This window comes from Erithacus rubecula, assembly GCF_903797595.1.
Source record: "Erithacus rubecula genome assembly, chromosome: 4".
NCBI classification, from domain to species: domain Eukaryota; kingdom Metazoa; phylum Chordata; class Aves; order Passeriformes; family Muscicapidae; genus Erithacus; species Erithacus rubecula.
Window position 1 is genome coordinate 67,096,382 of NC_136686.1, and position 23,780 is coordinate 67,120,161.

Genomic DNA, 23,780 nt, shown 5'->3' on the forward strand with positions numbered 1-23,780 from the left:
ATGCTCTGAGCTCTCCCTGGATCCTTCCCCTCTCCTCCTCTGTCATATCTTTAACATTGCTAGAGCAGAGCTGGCAGCAAGGGCCACCAAAGCAAACCAAAATCTATTTTTAAGTCTTTCCCTACCTTAAAATTCCTCCTTACAGCAAAAGTTTTCCTCTAAGAAACAAGTCCTGGAATCACAGGACACTCACAAGCAAAGTGCAAGTTACAGATTTCTGGCACACCAACAAAATTCCAGGGATGAATATATTGGAAATGTGAACAAAATACACTTCTTGCACTATTGAAGGCACTGCCATGCACAGCAGTTTGCAAAAACACCTCACTCTGCATATAATTAATATCTGCCCCTTGCCAAATCATATTTAAAAAGTGAGAAATCTGGGAAACACTTGCCAAGCAAGAAACTGAACCCCTCCCAAATATAATTAGCCTGAGCTAAATGATTAGCAAAATAAAAAGACTGAAATTTCTCTGATTTTCAGGGGGGGAAAAAAAATGGCAAGTCATTATTCAGGAACATTCAATTTCCATGGGAAATCACATCCATCACTTGCCTCTGAAAGCAGTGGTTTGTATATTTTAGTGGAGGAATCCAGCACTCTGATGAGGTTGGCAGTATCTTAAAATTTTATCATTATGCTGATGATAGAAGTTGTTCTTTTTGCTGTCTCAAAATACTTTTTCACTTTGCCTGCATTTTTCATCAAGCAAACTTGAAAAACAGATTTACTGAGCACCATCATTATCATGGAACCCAACAAATGAACAGCTTTGTAGCCAAGGACAAAGTTAATAGATGGAGTGGAATAAATTCCACTCTGTTCTCTGATGGGAGAAGGAAATTTACTGATTTCTCAATGCCTGTTCTCAAAGCCACAACATTAAAAATTTTCTCATTTTCTTGGGAAATTGGAAAAACAAGCTAAACATTTACTGAGCTTGTCCAGAATAAACAGAGAAAAGGAAAAATTCAAATTATCACCCATTGGTCCATTGAATCGAGTGGATTTCTCTCATTTTTATTCAGAATTCTTCTCTTAATTATCATTAATTATCTGTCACTACTGTCAAGCTCAAGTTTTTGTGTCCCTCTTTTCATTTTTATGTTCCCTTGAGTATCACCCTCAGATTGCATCTCTGACACATTAAATGCTCCCAGTTATTATTGCAGACACTGCAAATTCTGTTGGAAATCAATGATAATCAATTTTCTAAATGAACTTTCTGAAATGAAAACACTTTTAAGACAAAACATTTCAAAACACTCAAAAACCAAGGTGAGCCCAAAGAGCTGGGCTGAGTAAAAGGAGGAGTAAAGTGGAATCAGTGCAGAATTTTGGAAATATATTCTAAGGTGGGTTTAAATCACTACTTTATTAATTATTCCAATAATTTAAATAGAAGCTGTCATTCACATATTGTTAGAGAGTTGATGGCATTAAAATACAATTTAAGAGTCATTTTTCAGCTCTAATCCTCAAAATAAGCCCAGATTTTAACTTTATATAGAGCAGCCCATCTGTACTGTGTATGAATGTGTGAATAAATAATTTATCTAGCAGTTCAAATTAAAATTTCTTCCCTTCACAGTCTGAAATGAGTAAAAGACATTTTGCAATCAAACCAAATTGTGGTCATACACTGGCTCACAGAACAGCACAGAACAGTTTGGAATCAGACAAACAAACAGTCAGAAGTTTCAGGTATTTTTATGTTTAAATGTTATTTCATTTAAAGATTAGGAAAAAAACCTGGTTTAGAGAAAAAATGAGAATATAAACATGTAAAATATGCCTTCCATAAGATGAATGTGGAGGTAAAAACTTTAATTTTTATGTCACATCCCTACAAGATTTCTCTTAAAATAAGTGAGTTATGAACTGAAAATGAAATTTTTTAACAAATCACAAGGAGCTTAAATGAAGAAATCAGGTTTTTGTTGTGTTTTCCAACACTGCATCAATGTGTTTGTATTTATATTACAGATTATTACAGTTTCTATTCCATGTTTCTATTAGCTGGAACATTCTGCACATGCAAGACAAAATAATTTATCTGAACAATGTGAGTTCCTTGAATGTTTTCAAAACACAAAACTCCACCATATTCAGCCCATAAAGACTTTATTTTTACTTATGGAAAAAGATCTGCATTTTATAGTTGTTTCATCCAAAATGAAAAAGCCTCTATGCTCTGTTAAAAACAGATTTTTATAATTACAAATGCTGTACAAAAATAATAAAACCAATCCTTGCTACCGCTAAAAATTAAATAAATCAAAACTAGAAAAGAAGTAAAGTTGTTAACAAATTTTAATATTTTTCCTTTCTTTATCATCATGAATTTATTTTGATATTTTACCCAATGTGCTCCCTCTCTTTCACAACCCCTGCAAGCTGAATTCTGGAAGGTTCTAAAAGTGCAACATGAGAAAAGCTCAAGTTGCAAAACCAAATATTTCCATATTTTAATCCCATTTAGCTGAAGTCTCAAGAAGCTCAAAAATAACCCAAGTTTTCTTGTCAAAGCCCAATTGAGGAGAGGGGGGATTTCATTGTAACTTATTGATTTCCATTATTGCTGATGTAAAAAAAAAAAAAAAGAGAAAAGCCTGATTTTTTTTTTTTTCCCTGGGACATTAATATAGTCCTATCTAATTATATACTCCATCAACCTAACTCAATTAAATAACAGAATGCTGGGTAGGAAACAACTGAGGATCTATGCAGACAGTTGAAGTAATACTAATTACAGCCTAATTTTTTTTAATCCATCATAATGAGCCTTTCTCCCCATTCTCAGTGAAGGACAATGTGGAATATTGATATTTATACTCAGTGTGTTGTGTTATTTATTTACAGCAATCATTGAAAGGAGAAATAAACACAGAAATTCAGCATATACCAAAATTTCTAAATTTAAAAAGGAATTTTTAATTGCCAATAATGGCTCTGCTCAGGCCTTCCCAGTCACTGCAATGTTTAAGAAAGGAATATTTCAATATACAGTAAGGAATCAAAAGGGTTTTATTGATGTGAACTGGATTAATGCAGCATTTTAATATTCAAATACCTCAAAACATCCTGCAGCTCCCAAAAATCTCCAGAATTCCCAGAAATCTCTTGTTGAACATGGATTTAATATCCAAACCTGCTGCAGCCCCCAGAGCTCCCACATCCACTTTGTCTTGGGGCACAAAATTCAGTTATTTCAGTTATTTTCAGAAAACAGATAAATGAAATAAAAGCATTAAGTCCAGCTTTGTTTGAAATATTGTTATTAATGAACCAACCTCTTCTTCTGAGCTTCAGAGTCTCTCCTGGCTCGTTCCAGTGCCAGTTCCTCAGCAATTCTTTTCTTCAGGTCTTCATCATTAACTGCAATTTACAGAAAATTCAATGATTTGTTAACAGAACACAATTTATTCCCAATTACAGAAACAACTGCATAATACAGTGCCCTTAATTGTTTATTTGCTTTTTCTCCCTCACAACAGTTGGAGTTGCTTTCTTGTGGTTTAACCATCTTTGAAATGGTAGCACAACACCAGTGAGCCTTTAATTTTTTTCCTTTTTAATTTTCAATTAGTGCAATCTTTCAAAAATTAAACAACATGGACTATACATTAAATAAAATATTTTTCTTCAGAAATGTGTCTTTGTAAAGTGAAACCATGGGGATGAGACAGAGACATAAAGAGTGATGTTATAAAATGCTGCTTTTTATTCCTGTAGAATCAAAAGAAATATCTTTGTGTAATGAATCAAGTATTTTCAGATGCATTTTCCACAACAAAGCTCTTACAACACCCTAAATATTCATATTTCTAGTTCCTAGACAAAGATTTTTGCCTCAAATGATATGGAAAGAATATTTCCTTCACTTAGATTCTGTCAGAGGAATCAATGAAAGTCTGGTTAAGAGCAAAAAAAGCAGGGAAGCAACTATATATATATATATATATATAAAGACTATAAATAGAGGGAGAAAATCCTACAAGGCTGAAAGACAACCCTAAAAACAGCAAAATCCAGTTTAATCCTAATCCTAAACCTGCACTAAAGCTTGACCTACACAGAGCTGAACCTCTTGCCATGCTCTGGATTTCCAGGGAATTCCCTCCCTCCATGGAAGCCCAGAGCTCCAGGGTCTGATCCCACCCCAAAACTCAGGAAAACTGAACCCCAGAAAGTGCCCCAAAAACCTGAATCAGTGACAAAACCCCTGCTAGGGGAGGTCAGGCACTGGGAAGTTGAATTTTCAGGCACTGCAGGATCTCTGTGACCTCATCCCCAGGAGCTGGATTTATCTGTAAAGATTATCCAAAAATCATTATTCCATATTGCTGTTCTAGTTCTGACTCCCAGCAATTCTGCTCATCCTCAAGTAGCTTCACTAAAGAGTTTTATGAATGAATGAAGCAGCTTCATCAATTTTATGGGAGTTTTGGCCAACTAATCCAGTTAAAAACATCTTAGGAAAAAGAGCAGGAATCAATATCCATTGTTCCAGGCCCAGGAAATGCTGAGATCACAGAAACACAGGGAAAAGTGGGGGGAAACTTGGGAATTACCAGTGAGACCACAGCCTAAAAATATATTAAAATTAAAATTCAGAGGGAAATATGAACTTTTCAACAGATCTCTAGGACAAAACTGGGTGGAAAAAGAAAACCTAATTTTATTGGGATTATTTTGACTGACATAACAACATTAATTATCTTGTTCATCAGCATCTACAGAATGAAATGTATGGTTCTGGTGTACAAAAATGAGTACAAGAACTCTAATAGACCAGAGGATGGTTTATGTCATAATGAGGAAAAATTGGGGCAGCAGCCAATAAAGACATTTGACCTTAACAATCAATTAGGCTGCTCATTGATCAGCCAAATACTAATAGGGAATAAAAGTAGAGCTATAGATCATTCAATAGAATTATTGTAAGATATAATTGGGTAGCTCCCAAATGGGAGCTTTATGATGTTTTGGTTTAAAAAAAAAAAAAATTCAGTTCTACAATGAGGACGGATTTGTTCTAGGGGAAGAAGTATTTAAAAAGAGAAAAAAGATAATTTATTTGAGAGAGGATCAGGAAAAGACTATTTAACATTAAATGTTAAATAACATTTCTGATGGCCATCACTGCTCACACTACAGAGAATTAAAAACACACAGCTGACCACTGAAATATTAAGAGAATGTTAAACCTAGGGGGTGCAAGATTGCTAAATTATTAATATATTAATATTATTTTATTAAAAATTAAATTATTATTGCATAGCCATTCCCACCACCACCCCCTTTAACATCAGAAGCTCCTCAGGATGCTGGAATCAGTTTCAGCTTGATCCCAGAACAAAGTGGGAAGATTTTCAGGCAGGTACATTTAGGCAGGACACACCTGCATGCCAGGGCTTCCTCTGCTCCTACAGGAGCACAAAACAAAGTGTGAGAGTGTTTAATGCACAGCTCCCATCACAAACCCATTGGTGAAATGGCCAGGAAAGGGAACTGCCCCACTCCAAACCCCCCAGAATAGCTCAGCACACCAAGGGATGGGTGTTGGATTGGCAGTGTTCTCCTGGGAGAAGGGGAATGGAAAAGCACTGGGATAGTGGGGATGGAACACCCACAGCTGGGGCTGCACAAAGCTCTGAGAGGCACCAAAGTGCCCAGACACAGAATGGTTGTACTGGGATAGTGTGGGCAGGGAGTGGGATGTGACCAGCAGTGTGAATTCTGTCACCATCTGTGAAACCAGGTGGAGCAGTGACCTTTATCTCCATGGGAGATATCTCCTGTTAATGGGCCAGCTGCTGAAACCAGGTAGCAGTGTCCTTTATCTTTTCCCATCCTCCCTCCAGGAGATATCTCCTGTTCATGGCCACTGAGTCCCAGGGCATGGCTGAGAAAATTCCATCATCCCACTGGGAGATGCTCCAGCCAGGGCAGGAGCCAAGCCTTTCCCATCCAGAGAAAAACTGACATTTGGGACACCAAGGCACCTTCTTCCCACTGCATTCCAGAGGAAAACCAGAGCCTTGCACATCATCCCTGGAGCTTCAGAGGAAACTGCACCTTCTCCAGGAGCACTGCTCCAGCTGAGCCACATCTGCCCCTGCAGGAGGATGCAGCACCATGGAATGGGACTGTGCCACCACCCTGACTGACTGACTGTGCCAGCTTGGATTCTGACTCTGGCACTGGTTTGGATTTTTGTATTACTGTATTTTTATTTCCATTTTCATAGTAAAGAACTGTTACTCCTATTCCCAGATCTTTGTCTGAGAGCTCCTTAATTTCAAAATTACAATAATTTGGGCAGAGGGGATTTACATTTTCCATTTCAAGAGAAGCTCCTGCCTTCCTTAGCAGGCACCTGTCCTTCACACCAGGACAGGAGGCTCTGGGGGTAGCTTCTGGGAGCTTCCTCCATGTCCAGCAGAGCCAATTCCAGCCAGCTCCAGGATGGACCCAGCAGGCTGGGCCAACCAGGAATGGTGGGGACACCTCTGGGATAACAGATTTAAGAAGAAAAAAAAAAGTTTTGTATAGCTGGACAGAGCAGAGTGGAGTGGGAATATGAGAGGAACAGCCCTGCAGACAGGGCAGGAGCTGCTCCAGAGCTGACATTCCCAGGAGATTCCATGGGAATTCTATTAATTCTGTTTTCTCTCCCCTCTCCAGCTGTAGGGGGCACTGAGGGAGAAGCTTGGGTGGGAGTCTGGAATCCAGACAGGGTCAACAGGGATAAAATTCAGAAAGAACCTCCAAGGACCTTGGTGAGACCGAGCAGGGCTGTCCAGGCACAAGGAAGTTTTGCCATTTTGGTCTCTGGGATACAGCACCCTGACTTTTCTTACTTGTCCACTAATTCTTCAGGCAAAATTTGAAAGAATTTTTTAAAAAATAGAATCTAAACCCATCCTCTTTCAGCTTAAGGCCATTCCCCCTTATTCTGTCACTACATGCCCTTGTGAAATAGCAGATTTCAAAACTTTGATTCAGTTATCTCCAGAGACCAAGATTCCAATCCATCCAACATCCTTTGGCAAATCTGAGAGGCTAATTCCACCACCTTTTAAAAATGCCTCAAACCCCAATTTCTATTAAAAATACATTTATAAAGACTGTGAAAAGCCATTTGCTCAATCCTTCATATGAGTGTGCCAAGCTATTTGCTTAACCCTTTGTATTTACTCTCCCACTTGTGCTTCAAAATCAGACAAATAAGGAACCAGAAATTTCCCAGGATTCAAAAGGTTTTGAGTAGTTTCAGGGACAACTGATAAGGACAGAGGAGCAAAATGGACTGAAGGACTTCTCACTTCCCAACAGCTCCTGATGTTTCAGATGCAAAAAAAAATGTGTTCTGCCTTGGAACTCCAAATGCCACCCATGAGCAGGATGGGAGCAAAGCTTCATGTGATGCCAATTCTTGAGGAACCATCAGCAATTTTATCCTCCACATCTACAATAGTTTGATACAGAATGATTTTTACAACTCTTGTAGTATTTGACTCCAGCTCCTCAGCCTTTGTTAATCACAAGATCCAAATCCATAACTTTTTTTTTTTCTCTCTCTAAAGCAGCTGCTTCACAGAAAAGAAACAATCAGCAGGATGTCAGGATTATACCCCAAGCAGTAAACAACAAACCTCAGGGAAAGGAGACACCTGCAGCCTCAGAAATGTTAGCCTGAGAAATCAGGAATGTGATATGGACAAATTATTCAAATAACTTCCAGCCTGCAGAGCTGGGAATCTGCCCATTAGCCCTGCATTTGGAAGAAATCCATTAATGCAAACAGCATTTAGTAGCAGGAACCTTCACTAAATTCTCTGGAAAGGGCAGGTGCATTAAGTTACTAATGAAGAGACACTTAGGTTTGATACAATCAAATGTCTTTTTAAAAAATACTTAGCTAGGTAATGTTCAGATAATTAATTAAAAAAAACCAAAAAACATAAAAAATGCCCAAGTTCTTTTTTTTCCTAGTGAACAGGATACTGGAAGATTGTTCTGAGATCTCCACACAACTTTCTTCCTCTTCTCCAGGCTGAACAGCCCCACCTTTCTCAGCCTCTTGGTAAGGGAGGTACTCCAGTTTCTTTGTTAAATTTGTGGCCTCCTCTAGAGTTATCCAACATGAGAAGAAGGTTGAAGGGAAGGGTGTAAAGAATTAAAGAATATGAAAAATTAGTCAAAAATGAGACCTCCTCCACCACCGTGTTCACTCAGCCTCTCCACACCACACTTTAAGACAGGATAAACTTTGCTAAAATCTCTTTTATTTCCATCAAAATTTGTGGACTTAAACACAACAATCCCTTTGATACATTCCCCAAACAGAGAACACCCCAAGGTACCTCCCAACCACGGGCAGCCAAGGGAATAACTCCTTTTTGTGCTAGAAAAACAAATTCCCAGTGAATTCCTGCAGTTTTTTGCTTTCACCTCTAGCATTTGATGTTGACAACCAACATCAGGACAGTCAAACCATGGATCCCATCCCAGGAGAAGTTCTCCCATCCCTTTAAGTAGAAATATTAACCAGATCCTTTGGGACAGGGCACCTCAGGGCTGCCTTCAGCTCCATCACAGCTGCTGGCACAGGGGGAATTAATGAAAATGTCACCAGGAAAATTCCTAATTGTGCATTAACACTGATAAATACTGGATCAGGCAGCCCACGTGCCTGGTGCCTTCCCAGCTCACACTGAGAGCTCTTCTACAATTAAAACAATTTCCCACCCACATTTCAACTTCAGACATGTAAAATGCAAATATTATAATATGCAAACAGCCTTGATTTATTCTTTCTGCCTAATAAAAAGCCTGGTTTGGTCCATATCTAAATTTCACAGGTCACATAAAAATCTTCAGTATCAACAGGAAGAAATTGTTCCCTTAGATACTGGAAGAGGTTGCCCAGGGAAGCTGAGGCTGCCCCATCCCTGGAATTGTCCAAGGCTGGGCTGGATGGGGCTTGGAGCAAACTGGGATAGTGGAAGAGATGATTTCAATGTCAATTAAAGCTGTAGGAAATGTGTTTGGTGTGTTTAAACAGGTGGGAATACAAGGACACCATGAAATCTACTCTGCTTTCCTGGATTTTTCATTCTCAATGAGTCCTGGATTTGCTGGGAGCAGCACAGGAGAGAAAATAGGAAAATGTTATAACTAAAGTGCATCAGTATTGCTGAGAATTATTTTAAAAATTTAGTGGGTTTCAAATACTGCTGTACCTGATCTTTAACTTTATAAATAACCCAAATTAGCCTTGCACTCAATGAAAACAATAATGAACCATCCCTTTAGCCCACCAGCAGAAAGAAAACCCTAAAAAAGCAATTTATGTGTTTTAAAACCCAGCATTTAATCAGCAGTGGGTTTCCTTAAAGATCATTATTTTTAAAGAGCATTCTCAAGAAATTCATACAAGTTTTAACTGCCAACACATCCAGCAACTTTTCCACTGAAATTCCCAATTCCAAGCACTTCCTCCAATCAGGAATTCAGTACAAAGCTCCCCTCCAAGGACAGAAATTTTTATTAACTGTTAAATATTGGTAATGTGCAGGAATATTTCAGAGGAGCTCATAGGATAATGAAATAGGAAAACAATGCAATTAAGTGTGCATAATTTAAAAATATTTAATATTTTACTTTCCAAAGGCACTCTTGCATAGATTACATTCCCTATTTTCCAATGCAAATGTGGGTATCAATCAATTCATACTAATTTCAATTAGAAATAAGACAGTGAGTGGTCTAGAAGTAACAAAACAAAGTTAGTTCCTATTATATTTGGAATATTCTCCTTTAAATATCCCATTAATGTTGGATAAAGCAAATCACACTGGATTTATGAGGGGGCTGGAAAAAACAGGATTAGGAGATTTTTCCCCTGTGATTTTTTGAATTAGGTTCTACCTGCCTGTGTTAACAGCTCTGTTTTACAAAAATAATTCCTTTCTGAGATTCACACTATCAAAAATACGTGGGTTTGACATCTTTTTGATATTTTGAAATATCCTGTCTTGGAAGACTTAAATTTGATAAACAGGTGACAGGCACAGGCATGTTGTGCAAGAAGAGAAACATTAAATATATTCAATAATCTCAAAATATGTGAGCCCATAAAATTTCCCACCAGTAAGTGCACTGAGTTAAAAAAGCCAGTTAATAAAAATTCTCCTAATTTTTAGTTTCTGCAGGAACTCCTGCTGTGTGGATAAATGACTGTGTGGAGTTTTAATGTGACTTTTTCAATTGTTCCCAATGCCCCTGGAAGGGAGGGAATTATTTCAACCAAACCTTCTTCATAACCCATCCTTCCCCCCACCTCTATAATCAAATATAGAGATAATAACTTATTTCAGCAGCTGTTTAGCCATAAGTCATTTTGCCCTCCTGTTAATTTAAAATAATTAATAGAAATAATGAAACTGAAGTATCAAATACTTTTAAAATACCATCCCTGCCTTAAATTGAATACAGCAGTGGAGAAAATTCCCATTTCAGCTGTTTCAGTAATCCCTGCTCCACACACTGGATGGCTTTTTTTTGTGGAACACAATAGATAAAAGCATCAGGATTCTGTAATTCAGCATTAAAAAAATAATAATCATATTGTAAGCAATGATAAGAAGGATTTGATGATTCTGCTTTCAAGAGGATTAAACATGTGGTGTCTTTTCAGGACAATTTAAGTTGGCCAGTTCCTGATCTTTATGGTTCAAAAGTTTATTGTAAAGCTATTTTATCTGACAGTGCAGGGAAATTTACTGGTGTTCTTTTCATCTTCTTGGACAAAAAATCTGTTTTAAATTCTTTCACATGTATTTCAACAAACTCCTTCCACCACTGCAGAGGGCAGGGAAATAATTATGGATTTTTTACACGTAGCAGGTAAGTAAAAAAGGGGTTTTTTAACTGAAACAGCTCTCAGAAGTCACCACTAATGGCAAAGAATTGCCAAGCACTCCTGCTCAGTCCAACACTCCCAAATGGGCCTCCCTGCACTGCCAGGGCTACAAAAATAGCAAATTTTGATGTTCAGTTCATCTGCCACCATCACCTCTAAGGAGGAGCCTCCAGCTGTGATTGTGCACTATCAGTGGCACTGAAAAGTCAATCTTCCCCAATTTCAGCTCTGGATTGGAGCCACTTTGGGCAGGAATGAGGAGATGACAAAGCTGCTCATCACTCACCCACAAAGGCCTTGAAAGATGGGATTTTTATACCTTTCCATGGGCAGCAACACAGAGAATTTTACTGTCAAATATTCACATCCCAATCCTTTGTGGGGAAGGCAGCTCTGCTTTTATAGCACACCCCAAACCTGCACCCACCACTCATTTTAATTAATATTAATTAAAGCCATTTATTATTAATGTCCAGTTGTTCCTTGATGTCATAGATCAAATGTGGGTGACATAAATTCTTTTTTTAAGGTGGTGACATTGGCACAGGGTGCTCAGAGAAGCTGTGGCTGCCCCTGGATCCCTGGGATAGTGGAAGGTGTCCCTGCCCATGGCACAAAATGATCTTTAAGGTCCTTCCAATCCAAACCAGCCCATAATTTTATGATTTTAAGGGTCTTTTCCAACCTAAATGAGTGAAGAAATGCAGCAAGAAGGAGGATGGAAAGAATAATGCAGAATTTTAAATGCATTAATAAGGTGGAAGGGGGAGCAGGGGAGACTCAGAGAAGCAAATCTCCAATTAAATCAGGGAAAGACAAGAATGATGGAAAAAGCAAGTGGACAAAAATGAGGGAAAAGTTGTTTTAAGAGAGGTTTTGTAACCATTCTGCAGCAGATCCACACCCACCATGAATTTTCCCCATCTGTCCTGAGCATATTACTCTGAGCAAGTGTTTATGAATGCCACAAAATTCTGCAACATTGACACCAATCCATTCACAAGATTTCAAAAGCATGTGAATAAATTAATTATCCTTGAGAAATCTACCTCTGTGGCTAAAACTGATTAATAACTTTAAAAGCTGTTTTGGGAGAGAAAAACATAAAGAGTCCATAATCCTGTGGAAAAAAAACAAGCAGTGGAAGTGTCCTTAGAGTTAGAGGTTAATGAAAGAAAAAAGAAGATAACACTCATCAATACCTCTGCTGATCCCATTAAAGAGATTTCTCAGTGGCTGGAGTTGCATGGGAAGATAAATCAGAACATCAAGCTTCCACATTGTACATTTAAAGCCATTTAACACCCATGCACTAAATTTTAAAGGGATTTTTTTAAATTTTCCCAGTAGAAACAGAATATTGAGAAAAGTAAAAAAAGGTGACTATCTCCATATCAAGCCCTAATTCCATTTATTGATGACATGGGCACCAAAAGGCTCTGAAAGCAATCACTTCATCTGAAATTGGATACAAAGAAAGCAGCAGTGAGCAATAAGTGCATCTTTAGCAGCTGTTGGGTGTGCTCAAATCTCATCTCCTGTTCATTCAGTCAGGTGATAACAAGAGGCTGCTACAAAGGATCCATCAGAGCAGAGAAAACCATAATTGTAAAATTTGTTTATTCAGCTCTGATGGAAACTCCAGCACGTTCAGGTTTGGAGTTGCTGACTGGAGAAGGGATGAGGGAAAGAATTTAAATATTTCTACAACACCCTGGGCAGGAGAATCTCTTTTTAAAAGGAGAATTTCCAAGTATTTCCTTATTCTTTGAAGACAAGATTTTCATATTCCAACACCTCATACAGCAGCTTGTTTATTTTGGAGAATAATCTGGAAGTGAATTCAGTGACCAAGTGAAAAACATTTATTTCATGTAATATTAACAGCAGGAGCCAAGAAGTCAGCTTAGAAACAGCCAATATTCACATTTCAAATATCTGCACCCTCAAATAACTCCTTGCACAGGCACAAGGATTTCTTTCTCTGAAAGAAACTGGAGGTGATTTACACACATTTTGATGTTTTTTCTCCAATCCAGCAAAACCAGCTTTTTTTATTGAATTATCAGCACACAGCTACAGCATTGACAACTTTGAAATGTGTGTTTTCAGCCCAATATTCAGCCCTTTATTGCTGTTTTCAATAATAACTGAAAACAGGCTGTAAACAATAGGTAATTATGATGTTTATGGTTATTTTCATTAGTCAGGAATTGTAGAAAAATAAAAGATAATGCTGAAATGCTTGAAATTGTCACAACATCATTATTCCAACACCTGCATTTTTAATGATTTGCAATGAGATCTGCTAATAAAAACCACTTGCACCAATGATGGGCTCAACTGATGCAATATTTGCTACACAAATGGTGATTTTTTAGTGTTTTAAATTTTGAGCAGGAAGAAAACCAAGATACTATGGGGGAAAAAGAGGATGAAGAGGTGAAATATGAAAATCTGAAGGAGACAGAATAATCTGATTACCACAAAGAAGGGAGGGAAAAGGAGGGAAAAGGAGGGAAAAGGAGGGAAAAGGAGGGAAAAGGAGGGAAAAGGAGGGAAAAGGAGGGAAAAGGAGGGAAAAGGAGGGAAAAGGAGGGAAAAGGAGGGAAAAGGAGGGAAAAGGAGGGAAAAGGAGGGAAAAGGAGGGAAAAGGAGGGAAAAGGAGGGAAAAGGAGGGAAAAGGAGGGAAAAGGAGGGAAAAGGAGGGAAAAGGAGGGAAAAGGAGGGAAAAGGAGGGAAAAGGAAGAAGAAAGAAAAAAAGGAGGAAAAAAAAAGGAGAAAAACTAAAAGTGAAGCATCTTGGATGAACCATTCAACTCCTTCAGTAACAAGTTCCAGAGATAAAAGGAGAAGCAGAACCTAAAAAAGCAGCTGAGATGAAATGCTTGTTTTTAGGTGATTAACATGAGGTGAAATCAAATGTGGTTAATGAAGCTAAAAATGAGAATCTGATAAATTGGCTCTGTGAAGCATTGCCAGAGGTACACAACAAACCTTGGGGGGAAAAGAAGAAAAGGAAGAAATGTCCTTTCCTTATTTCTTAAATTTCAATTTCAACCAACAGGAAGGAATATGTGAAGCCAAATTTTCAGCTTGGTGTTGGCCACAACTTGCATATGACACTGCTGAAAGTCAAAGAGTTCAGAACACAAACAAAGCAAAATGAGGGGGGGGTGGGGGGAAACAAACAAAACTGTGGCAATAAAAGTTTTTCCCATTCCCTTGAGGCTGAGGAAAAGGATCTTTAAGTGGTACCTCCTGTTTAACTAAAAAACAACTGCACAAAGCTTTCAAGCAGCAGCACCAACAAAACACTTAACCTGCCTCAGCTGACAAGTAATGAAGAGCTTCAGGAACACTTTGCTGCAGCCTGAAGATGAAAGAATAAAACAAAGCTTTTCTTTTCATCTTAATGTGATTAAATCGTCCATTTCAAGTGTTTCTTTTCTACCACACTGAGGAGTCTCTCTCTCTCTCCCTGTAAATAAATTGGCATGGGAAGAAAAGTAGCAATTTGCTATTAAAACTGAAAGGTTTTATTACTTGCAGGTCTCCTCGTGCTGCTGAAGTCGTGTTCCATCTAACAAGTGCTGGTTTTCAATAATACAAAGGAAACAAATGCACTTAAACTCCTTCTTCAGTCAAAGATAAATCTGGATAAGAATATCTGTTGTGCTGTAAAAGCAGAGAGCATTCTACACAGCACAATAATAATTTCTTTGTTTGGTGCTATCAAGACTTGTGTTGGTGAAATCAAACAGTTTTAATTTACTCATTGGGTTTATCTCGTTAAAATGGTCACTGGTTTTTATTTTGGTCTTTAGGATTAAAAAAAAAAAAAAAATCGTTCAAACTGCTCCAAATGATTTCTATTCCAACAATCCCTTAAATTACAAAGCTCTTTATCTGAGCCAACTATCTGGGTTTTCTGACCTTTAATCCCAGGAAGGTCTCTCTGAAGGACAAAAGAGGAGTAGGACACAACAGACAATTCTGCAAGAACACACATGGGAGATTTCTAACAAAGACCACCACAAATGGGTCCCAAACAGGCATTTCCTTCCATCAAATTCTGATTTTTAATGTATAAAGAAACCAAAAGAAAGGAAAAAATGAAAGAAAAAAAATTAACATGTTGTTAGATAAGTTTTTAATGAATTTTAAACTACATAAAAATCCACCACACAAGTCTGGCTCATAAACAGCAGATAAACTCTGGTTGCATTTTCAGCAAGCTCAGCCTAAGGCTGGGCTCAAAGCCCTAAAGCTTTGTCAGGATTTAACCACAAAATAATTTACTCAGAACTAGCACAAGGCAATGGCACCACTTCCATCCATAAATACATAAAGATTCAGTCCTTAAAACTCATTATTTCCTCCTGAACTGAACTTAGTAGAAATTAATACAAGAATCACACACCAGCCACCAACAGTTGTTTTTCAAAATGATTTTCCTGCTAAGCACTGGAAGATGAGATTTTAACAAGCACAAATCTTGTGCTCCCATAATAAAAAGCAGAAGGTTTTAACTTTTAACTCACAAACCATTGCTAAGCAAATACTTTGGATGTGCTTGTTAAACAGCAGCTACAACAAAAATCCCTTTATTTGTGTGCTACACAAGATTTGGAGAGGCAATGTCTGCACTCAGCAAACCCTAATAGAGCACAGGCAGCCTAAAGCAGAATAGCATGAAATTTAATTTCCCCAAATCCACCAGAGACCCAAAAAGCACATGGAAGGCAGTACATAAAAATTACCTGCTTCTAAGAATAGATGGAAACAAAAAGCAAGGCTTCTAAATGAAGGCTCCTTGAAAAATAAATTCTGCTTCTCTGCAAGAAGCCACACACAGAAAATCATTTGTAAAAGGCAAAAAACTACAGAAGAAAGTGACTGTCACTGCAGTGAGTGTGCCTGAGACCTATTTATTTCCACATATGAGGACAGGACCTGGCACATCCAGGGCTCTTCCTTTAAATATCATCTGGAACAGCCCAAGTTTTCCATCAGTTGTAAAATAAGAAACCATTAAATCAATTAAATGTCCCCCTGATATCTGACAATAGTCATGGGATAAATTGGCTTTTGCCCTGGCTGTCATGTAGGGAAACAAAACAAAACCACTGCTCAATCCCACAGATTGAAAAACTGAATTCTTTCATTTGCAGAATCCTTGGAAACCTCAAAATTTGTTTCTTTAGTTCCACTGAATGAAAACCAATAAAGCACCAGTGGGAGCAGAAGGGGAGTTGGGAATCACTCACTGCAATTCCAGCCTTCAATGCCTCCCACACTGGGGCCATTTTTCCCATACAAAGTTGAGCAGGATTATTTCATTCCAAGGAAAGGAACAAGAAGAGGAACATTTGACCTGGTCTATCAACTGCAGAATCACAGAAACACGGAATCCCAGAATGGATTGGGATGGAATTTGGACTTTTCAGCTGGTCCAGTCCCCTGCCAGGGACACCTTCCACTGTCCCAGGTGCTCCAAACTGGCCTTGGACACTTCCAGGGAATCCAGGGGCAGCCACAGCTTCTCTGGGCACCCTGTAAAAAACTTTCTTCAACCAACCCAAACTTGTATCCTGTCAAACTCTAGGTTCATGTTAACACAGGTGGCATTTCTTGGAGCATATTTCAATCTATTTAATTATATATTTAAACTGTTCTTGTGTGGAGGTTCTGGTGGCTCAGATCACTGCACACCACGTTAGGATAATAAGGGACATGAGCAGATGAAGTTCATTGTAATATCAATTAAAGATTAAAAGGTTAAAACCACCACATGTCCAACACCTTTTGCCTTTTATTCCTGCTTGCCTTTGGGATGTCTCAGCACTCAGAAAACAACTAAATCAGGCACAGCCCAGAGGTGCAGGGCTGCTGAAATCCCAACAGCAATGCTTCAGTGGAGATTCAGGTGCTGCTTGGGAATGAGACAGATATCTGACAAATTCCTGGGAATACAGGACCAGAGAGCAATCCAGATTTTCATTCATGCCTTGCAAGATGAAAATTCACCAGGTTCTAGATGTTCATGGAATGGTTTGGGTTGGAAGGGACCTTAAAGCCCAGCCAGTGCCACCCCTGCCACAGCAGAGACACCTTCCACTGTCCCAGGGTGCTCCAAGCCCAATCCAGCCTGGCCCTGGGCACTGCCAGGGATGGGACACATTCCTTTTACACAATTATGGATCTTCTCCATATTCAATTCCCATGATTTGCCAGTTTTCTCCTGGAATTTCAACACCATGTGACAAGAGCTCACCCAGCCACCTGAAAGCACCCACAGAACACCCTGCACATCACCTAGACTGCAAAAACTTTAATTTCTGCAGCACTTCCTCCAACTCCAATGCACAATTCCATCTTCCCTCATTTCTGCAATCCAGTGACAGGAATGTCAAGCTCCACTAAAGATTTGTTGTTGCACTGTCAGCACTAAAACTCTGGCACCCTTTGCAACCTGGTGAGTTACAAGATGTTTCACCTTTGGGTAATAAAACACTTCCATCAGTATCCTTTAACCCAAAGGATATCCAGACACATCACTGCAAAGAAAAATCATCTTCAAGAAACTATGTGACAAAAAAGTAGCAAAATATTCTAATTAACAATAATAATATTAATTTGTAACAAGCAAATCATGGCCTTGCAATCCACAACCACCTCAGGGTTACCTGAGGCTGCTACTCAATTTATTTCAGGTTTCCAGTTTTAAAACTCTTTTTAGAATTTCCAGAGCTGTAAATAGAGGAGAGCAAATAAACACAAATGTAAAACCCAAGCTCTCCTGGCTCCTGCTGCAGGAAGGAAGGTGGAAAATCCACATCAGGAACTTGCTGAGCTTTCCAGGTGTCCCACAGCAAAGGGAATCAACCCAGGCACTGCCAAACCTCTGGGTTTTTTTCCTGTTCTAAAAATAAGAGGAATTCTAGAAAGTAACATCACAAATGTCAGTTTATTTCATCTTTCAGTTCATGCAGAGAAAAAGTGCTGCTGGAACAAAAAGGTGGATGGAAGCAATTAATACATGAAAGGGCAAAGAACTGCCAGGGTTTATTTGCAGAGGATTCTTGCTTAACTGGCAGAAATTCAGCCCAACTCTCTCAACTTCCAGGTGCTCACAGAAACTGAAAACACAAAATAATTCTCACAAGCAATACTGCAGAGCCTCCCCTCTTGTTTCTCCTGAGACATTCCAGTTTTAAATTCAGTTTTTCATGCAGCATCCAGCTATCCATAATTATTAATATCATCAGGACATGTTACAACTCTTCCAAAATATTACATTTTTAAAAATTAGTAATCCTAATTTTCCTGAGTAGTGGAATTACTTCCATGCACCAGGAACAGGATGTGCTTAAGGATCTCCCACCTTCCCCAAAGGTGTCCCTGAGAACTTTCTCCTATGTGACCCCACAACTAAAAGGTAAAGTTTGTTCTCCTAAAGCTCAATTAAATCCTCAGTTTGTTTCTAATTAGAACCCAACACTGGAAATCCTCATTCCTGAACATCCCAATAATATCTTTATACATTTCTAACTGACACAAGCTGCTGGAACTCCACCTAAAACCAAACAGCAACACAAAAAAAAATACAACAATCCACAAAAATTAATCCATGGAAACAAGCAAGGTGTGAGCCAGCTCCTGAGGAGGCACCAGCAGGGCTCATTTATTACACCCCTACACAATATTTTGTGACAGAAACCTTGGCTGATTTATTTAATGAGGACATGATAATAAATACAGTTTAAAAAATGAGAAAAACCCTCTGTGCCCTTAATAGGATCTGTTTCTGCAAAGAGGGAAAAAAAATTACTGTGTAGAGATACTGATACTCTTGATAATTTAAGCATTTATTCTTCTTTCCCCCTCCAATAAACTATTAGTTTTTCCAATATCCACCAAGATAAAATGAATTAAACCATTCCCTGTGTCTTTAGATATAATACACACCCAGGAAAAAAAAAAAAAAACCAAAAAACCTTCATCTGACCAAATTACTTTCCATCAATATTGCTTTAGGAATTACAGACAGACTTGAAAGATTTTACACTTGTTAAATATTTTAGTGCATTTAATATTACTCAGAAGCCAGCAAGTGAGCCAAGCAAGCTGAGATGCTTTCAGACATTGTCTTCAGATGTCAGATTTTCATTGTAAGTGGATGTAATTTCATTTTCTGACCCCAAACTGAAGTCAATAAATTCATCATTATTGGCAAGCAACAAGACACATTCTTTCATGTAACTGAATCCATTATTCCTCCACCAAAAGATATCAGAGGAAGAAAGGGCTGGGTTTAAGAACTCTAATGTTTCTCCCTCTAGACATCTTTTCTTATTTTTGTAAAGTGTTATTTGTCTGGGATGCAGCAGCACTTCACCAAAATCACAAATTCTTAAAGGAAAAATACACTTGAGGTTTTCCAAGATTGAGAAATTATTGGAATCCTGGAATAGTTGGGGTTGGAAGGAGCTTCAAGAGTTTTTAATTCCTGCCCACTGAGCCAGGTGATCCCAACCCCAATGTCCAGCCTGGCCTTGAACATTGCCAGGGATCCAAACCCAAAACAAACTAAAAAACCCACCAACTAACCAACAAAAAAATAATTTAAAAAGCACTGTTTTCCACATGCAAAGAGAAACATAAATAAAAGCTCAAGACATGCAACAGTGTGAATTAGCAGAAATTTCCTGGAGTGTTCCAGCCCTCCCACACCCCAAAATCTCAGCAGCTTCCTCACATGACCATTCCATAATTCCCATTTAAGGATGAACAGCAAACACCACAGGGAAAGCAGGGAACACATGGAAGTCCTACTATAAAAGTCCTATAAAAAAATAGTACAAAAAATAAAAAAGTACAGTCCTATAGTCCTGTACTATAAAAGTCCTTTACCTGGATAATTTCTTCACCACAGTGAAGACACAATGAAAAAGGTACAATTTAAAAAAATTAAGAAAGAAAATTCCCAGCAGATAGTTCCCATTGCAGGGGGTTGGAATGAAGGGACTTTTTAAGTTCCTTCCAACCTAAATCACTCTGGGATTCTGGGACAGACCACTCCAATTAACAAGAAACCAAATTTATGCTCTAGAAAAAAAAAAAAAAAAAAGATGCTAAATTCTGTTTAAAGTCTTGCTGCAAGGCTGCCACAGGACTGGTGTTCAGTCAGTGCTGAATTTGTTGGGATTTCCTGTAAGCATGGGAATTCTGCTCTCATGAACATTTCTGGAACATTGAGAAGAGCCTCATCTGAACTTCCCAGGTTCCAGAGAATCCCCAAATCACCTGTTCCAATCTGTGCCACTGCTCCTCACTCCTGCAGCAGCTGCATTGTGCTCACTGTGCTGAAGGGTTTTAAATTAAACAGAGGTTTGATGCATTTCAACAGCCCTCAAAAATGAAATATAAAAAGTTAAGAAAGCCACTGAGATGTACATCACTTATTTCCACCATTCCAGTAGGAAAAGAGCACATTCTCCTTTTAATGTTTGCTTAAGTGTCTTTCAGCAGAACTTTCCCTTTGATTAAAGGACTGAGAATTTTTTCTTTCAGAACTCAAGACATATTTGGTTATTTGCTTCTTCTGGGGTGTTTTGGAGTGTTTTAAGTCTTTAACAATGGATAACAGCATGGAAAGCCAAGTTTAATTTGTGTTTTACACTTGAATATCAACCAGAAGAAAACAAAGAGGAACTTAACTCCTCTAAAAAGCGACAAGCCAAAGATGAGCTGAAAAGTTAATGCCAAAAAAACTCATCTCTGCAAAAGGGCAATGAGTTCATTAGGATGCTCTGAAGGGCACATCTGATTTCTTTTTTCACATTAAAAACTGAAAAGCAGGAGCAAACCTGCACCTGATCCTCGGTGCTGCCTCCCACTGGGTTCCTTCATCCGATCGATGACACTGTCAGACAACTGCAAAACACAACAGGGTCACACTTTAGTTCCTCTTTACCCCCATCTCCCCTCCAAAAACAATAAAACTTGATAAAAACAGAGCTTAAAGTTTCTCTACAGGACATGACAGCTGCTGAAATTCAATCCCCAACACAAAACAACCACCTTATTTGTGAGGTGAGTGCTCCCAACAATTAAACAGAATGTGATTTTGGATCTGACAGAGAATACAGGAGAAGTAAAGGAAATAACAGCTCTGGACATGTTGTTGGTAATTAATCAGCAATTTTGTCTTTCTTAGTGATTTAATTTGCCTTTCAAGAATTTCATCCTGGGAAAGCCCTCCAAAGACTTGTGCAACACAAGTGGTGACAGTCAAACACAAAGTTCACTGCAATGTTGACACAAGCACACAGAAAAATACTCTAATTCTGAATCCACCAGAATAAGAACAGTTGCAGATCTATGGAAGCCCATGGATAAAATTAACAAAAGGGGAAGAATTATTAGCATAAGAACTTCTGGTTTCCAACTTCTGTCATTAAATCACAGAATTATTTAGGTTGGAAGAGATTATAAAGAATTTTTGATTGTATCCCCAGCCATGGACAGGGACACCTTTCCATCCCCATCCCCATCCAACCTGGCCTTGGACACTTCCAGGGATCCAGGGACAGCCCCAGCTGCTCTGGGCAGGCTGTGCCATGTTTCAGAGCCCATGAACTTCACTCTATATGGAATATATAAATTATATTACATTTATATCACTGCCACCTATTTACTCAAGAGCATTAAATAACCAGAGATGGAAGATATCGGTTTGCTGCAACAGAATGAACTCTCGGGGCTCCTCCTGCACCTCTCTTCCTTAAAAGCAGCAATAAATGATAAGTTTTTATCACTCCTGATATGGAAAAACTTCCTAGGACATTAGAGACAGCAGAGGTGACATTCCTGCCTCCCGCCCTGGAAGTGGATGTGGCTGCCCCATCTCTGGCAGCGTCCAAAACCAATCTGGACGGGATTTGGAGCAAGCCGGGATATTGAAGGTGCCCTTGTGATGGCAGGATGTCGTTTAATGTCCCCAAATGTCGCTGTGGCCGCTGAGGAGCAGGGAGAATCGGGCGCAGGGAGCAGCACATGGGCAAGGGAGGAGCGGCGTGTGGAGGTCAGGGAAAGGCAAAGCCGGCCCTGCAGGCACAGATTCCCCCCAGGACGGGTCAGCAGGCGGGGCACAGGGCTCCGAACCCCCGCTGGGCTGCGGAGAGGGGAAATCACTGCGGGAGAGCGAGGGAAGCGCCACAGGAGCGGGGACAGGGACGCGGGGGAGGGAGAGGCAGAGTGGGAAGGGGAGCCGGGGCCAGGCCAAGCCCCGGGCCGGCCCCGCGCTCACCCGCACGCCCTTGACCACGGTGATGTTCTCATTCTCGTCCGCCTCGAAGGTGACGCGCCGGGTGCTGCCGCCGCCGCCCATCTCGGCCCGCGGACACACGGACGGGCCCCAAGGAGACTCGGCGAGCGCGCTGCCAGCGCGCCCCGCAGCAACGCCGCTTCCTATTGGCCGGCCGCGCGCTCCTGCCCGTACAACGCCGCTGCCTATTGGCCGAGCCCGCGCGTCGCCATGGAAACGGCGCAGCCCCCCTGCTGGGGAGCGACAGGTACCCGGAAAGGTGCGGGAACTTTTTCGGGACGAACTTCACGAGGGGCGCGAGGACTACAAGTCCCGTGATGCTCCGCGGACAGAAAGGAAGAGGCGGGGCTGTCCGTCCGCGCGGTGCCTTATGGGTAATGTAGTCCCGTCCGTCCCTGAATCTGTGGGGTAACGGAACAACTGCCAGAAAATCCTCTGAGGAGGATTCGTTTTGTTTTAAACCCCCTTGTTATGAATACTATCTACCAAGACCTGATGGTTATCTGTGGGATTTGACAAATTATCTAGAGACTCACATCATCCAGCGATCCCCCAGACCACCACTGCTTACCTGGCAAAATTATGACAACAAAAAAATAATTATTGATGCCTGCAAGGAAACCGTGGTATAAAAGGGAGCTGCAAACCAAACTTGGGTAGAGCAGTGGCTCCCATGTATCCCCAGCACTGCTTGCTCTGTCTATATAAAATAAAGCAATCTCAATTTTGCTGAATATTGAGACTTTTGTTTCTCATTTATAACATCCCCTTTTCCACATGAAATTCCCATTAGCACCACCCCTTCAGGCATGTAATTTTCTTTCCAATAGATTAATAATGTTATTAACAAATTGTCTTTTCAGCCTACAAGATGAACTGCATCTGGATCTGACCACTCTGTGCACTTCTTTTTTTATCTCCTGAAGTCCTGTATTTTCTGCTGGGTCAAATGCTAACAAATAACAACAACCATGATATTTGGGAAACTTTCTCTTTGCTTCTTTTCCCCTTCCAAGTCTTTAATTTCTTTGCTTAAGGAGGGAAAGCCTATTTGCACCACAGTGGTACCAAAACCTTGCCCTCCCCTTTGTCCCAAGGTGAAAAACCACAACAATCCCACAATAATCCCATTTTGCAGCCTGTGTGAGCTGACACTTCTCATTTCTCTGCCTCCAAACCAACACCACCAGCAGCATCAACACAGCTGCTCCTGCCCTTTGATCCATTTTCAAACCATTTTTATTTGGATATAAAGGTGTCTGCAGTGGCTGCCTTCCTTGGGGTTTAAGATATTGCTGGAGCCTTGGCTGATAAAAATTGCTGGGGAATATTTCAAGGGCATGAAGCTGTTCTCCTGAGGGGTGTGACATGATGTTTATGGGCTGTTTTTATAGATGTTAAACCACTTTCTATGAGGGGGCACTGTTAAGAATTCACCATCCCTAGAATTGTGGGTTTTCTTTCAGGGGATAAGTGTGGAGCTCTCTGTCTTCATTCTGAGCACCAATAAA

At 39.7% G+C, this 23,780-nt stretch overlaps 1 protein-coding gene across 3 annotated transcripts in view; it reads right to left on the reverse strand.

Moving 5' to 3' along the window:
- Nucleotides 1–22,414, reverse strand: part of CHCHD3 (coiled-coil-helix-coiled-coil-helix domain containing 3) — a 116,945-nt gene extending 94,531 nt beyond the window's left edge. The window contains exons 1-3 of one of the 3 annotated variants that reach the window (XM_079304019.1): nt 22,252–22,414; nt 20,810–20,876; nt 3,298–3,382 (exon numbers count right to left, since the gene is read on the reverse strand). In XM_079304019.1, coding sequence (XP_079160145.1) covers nt 3,298–3,382; nt 20,810–20,876; nt 22,252–22,332 — 233 coding nt within the window. In that variant the 5' untranslated portion in view covers nt 22,333–22,414. Of the gene's footprint in view, nt 1–3,297; nt 3,383–15,700; nt 15,819–20,809; nt 20,877–22,251 lie in introns of those variants that run through there. The other 2 variants (XM_079304020.1, XM_079304021.1) reach the window with 2 other exon arrangements.
- Nucleotides 22,415–23,780: the final 1,366 nt, after the last annotated feature.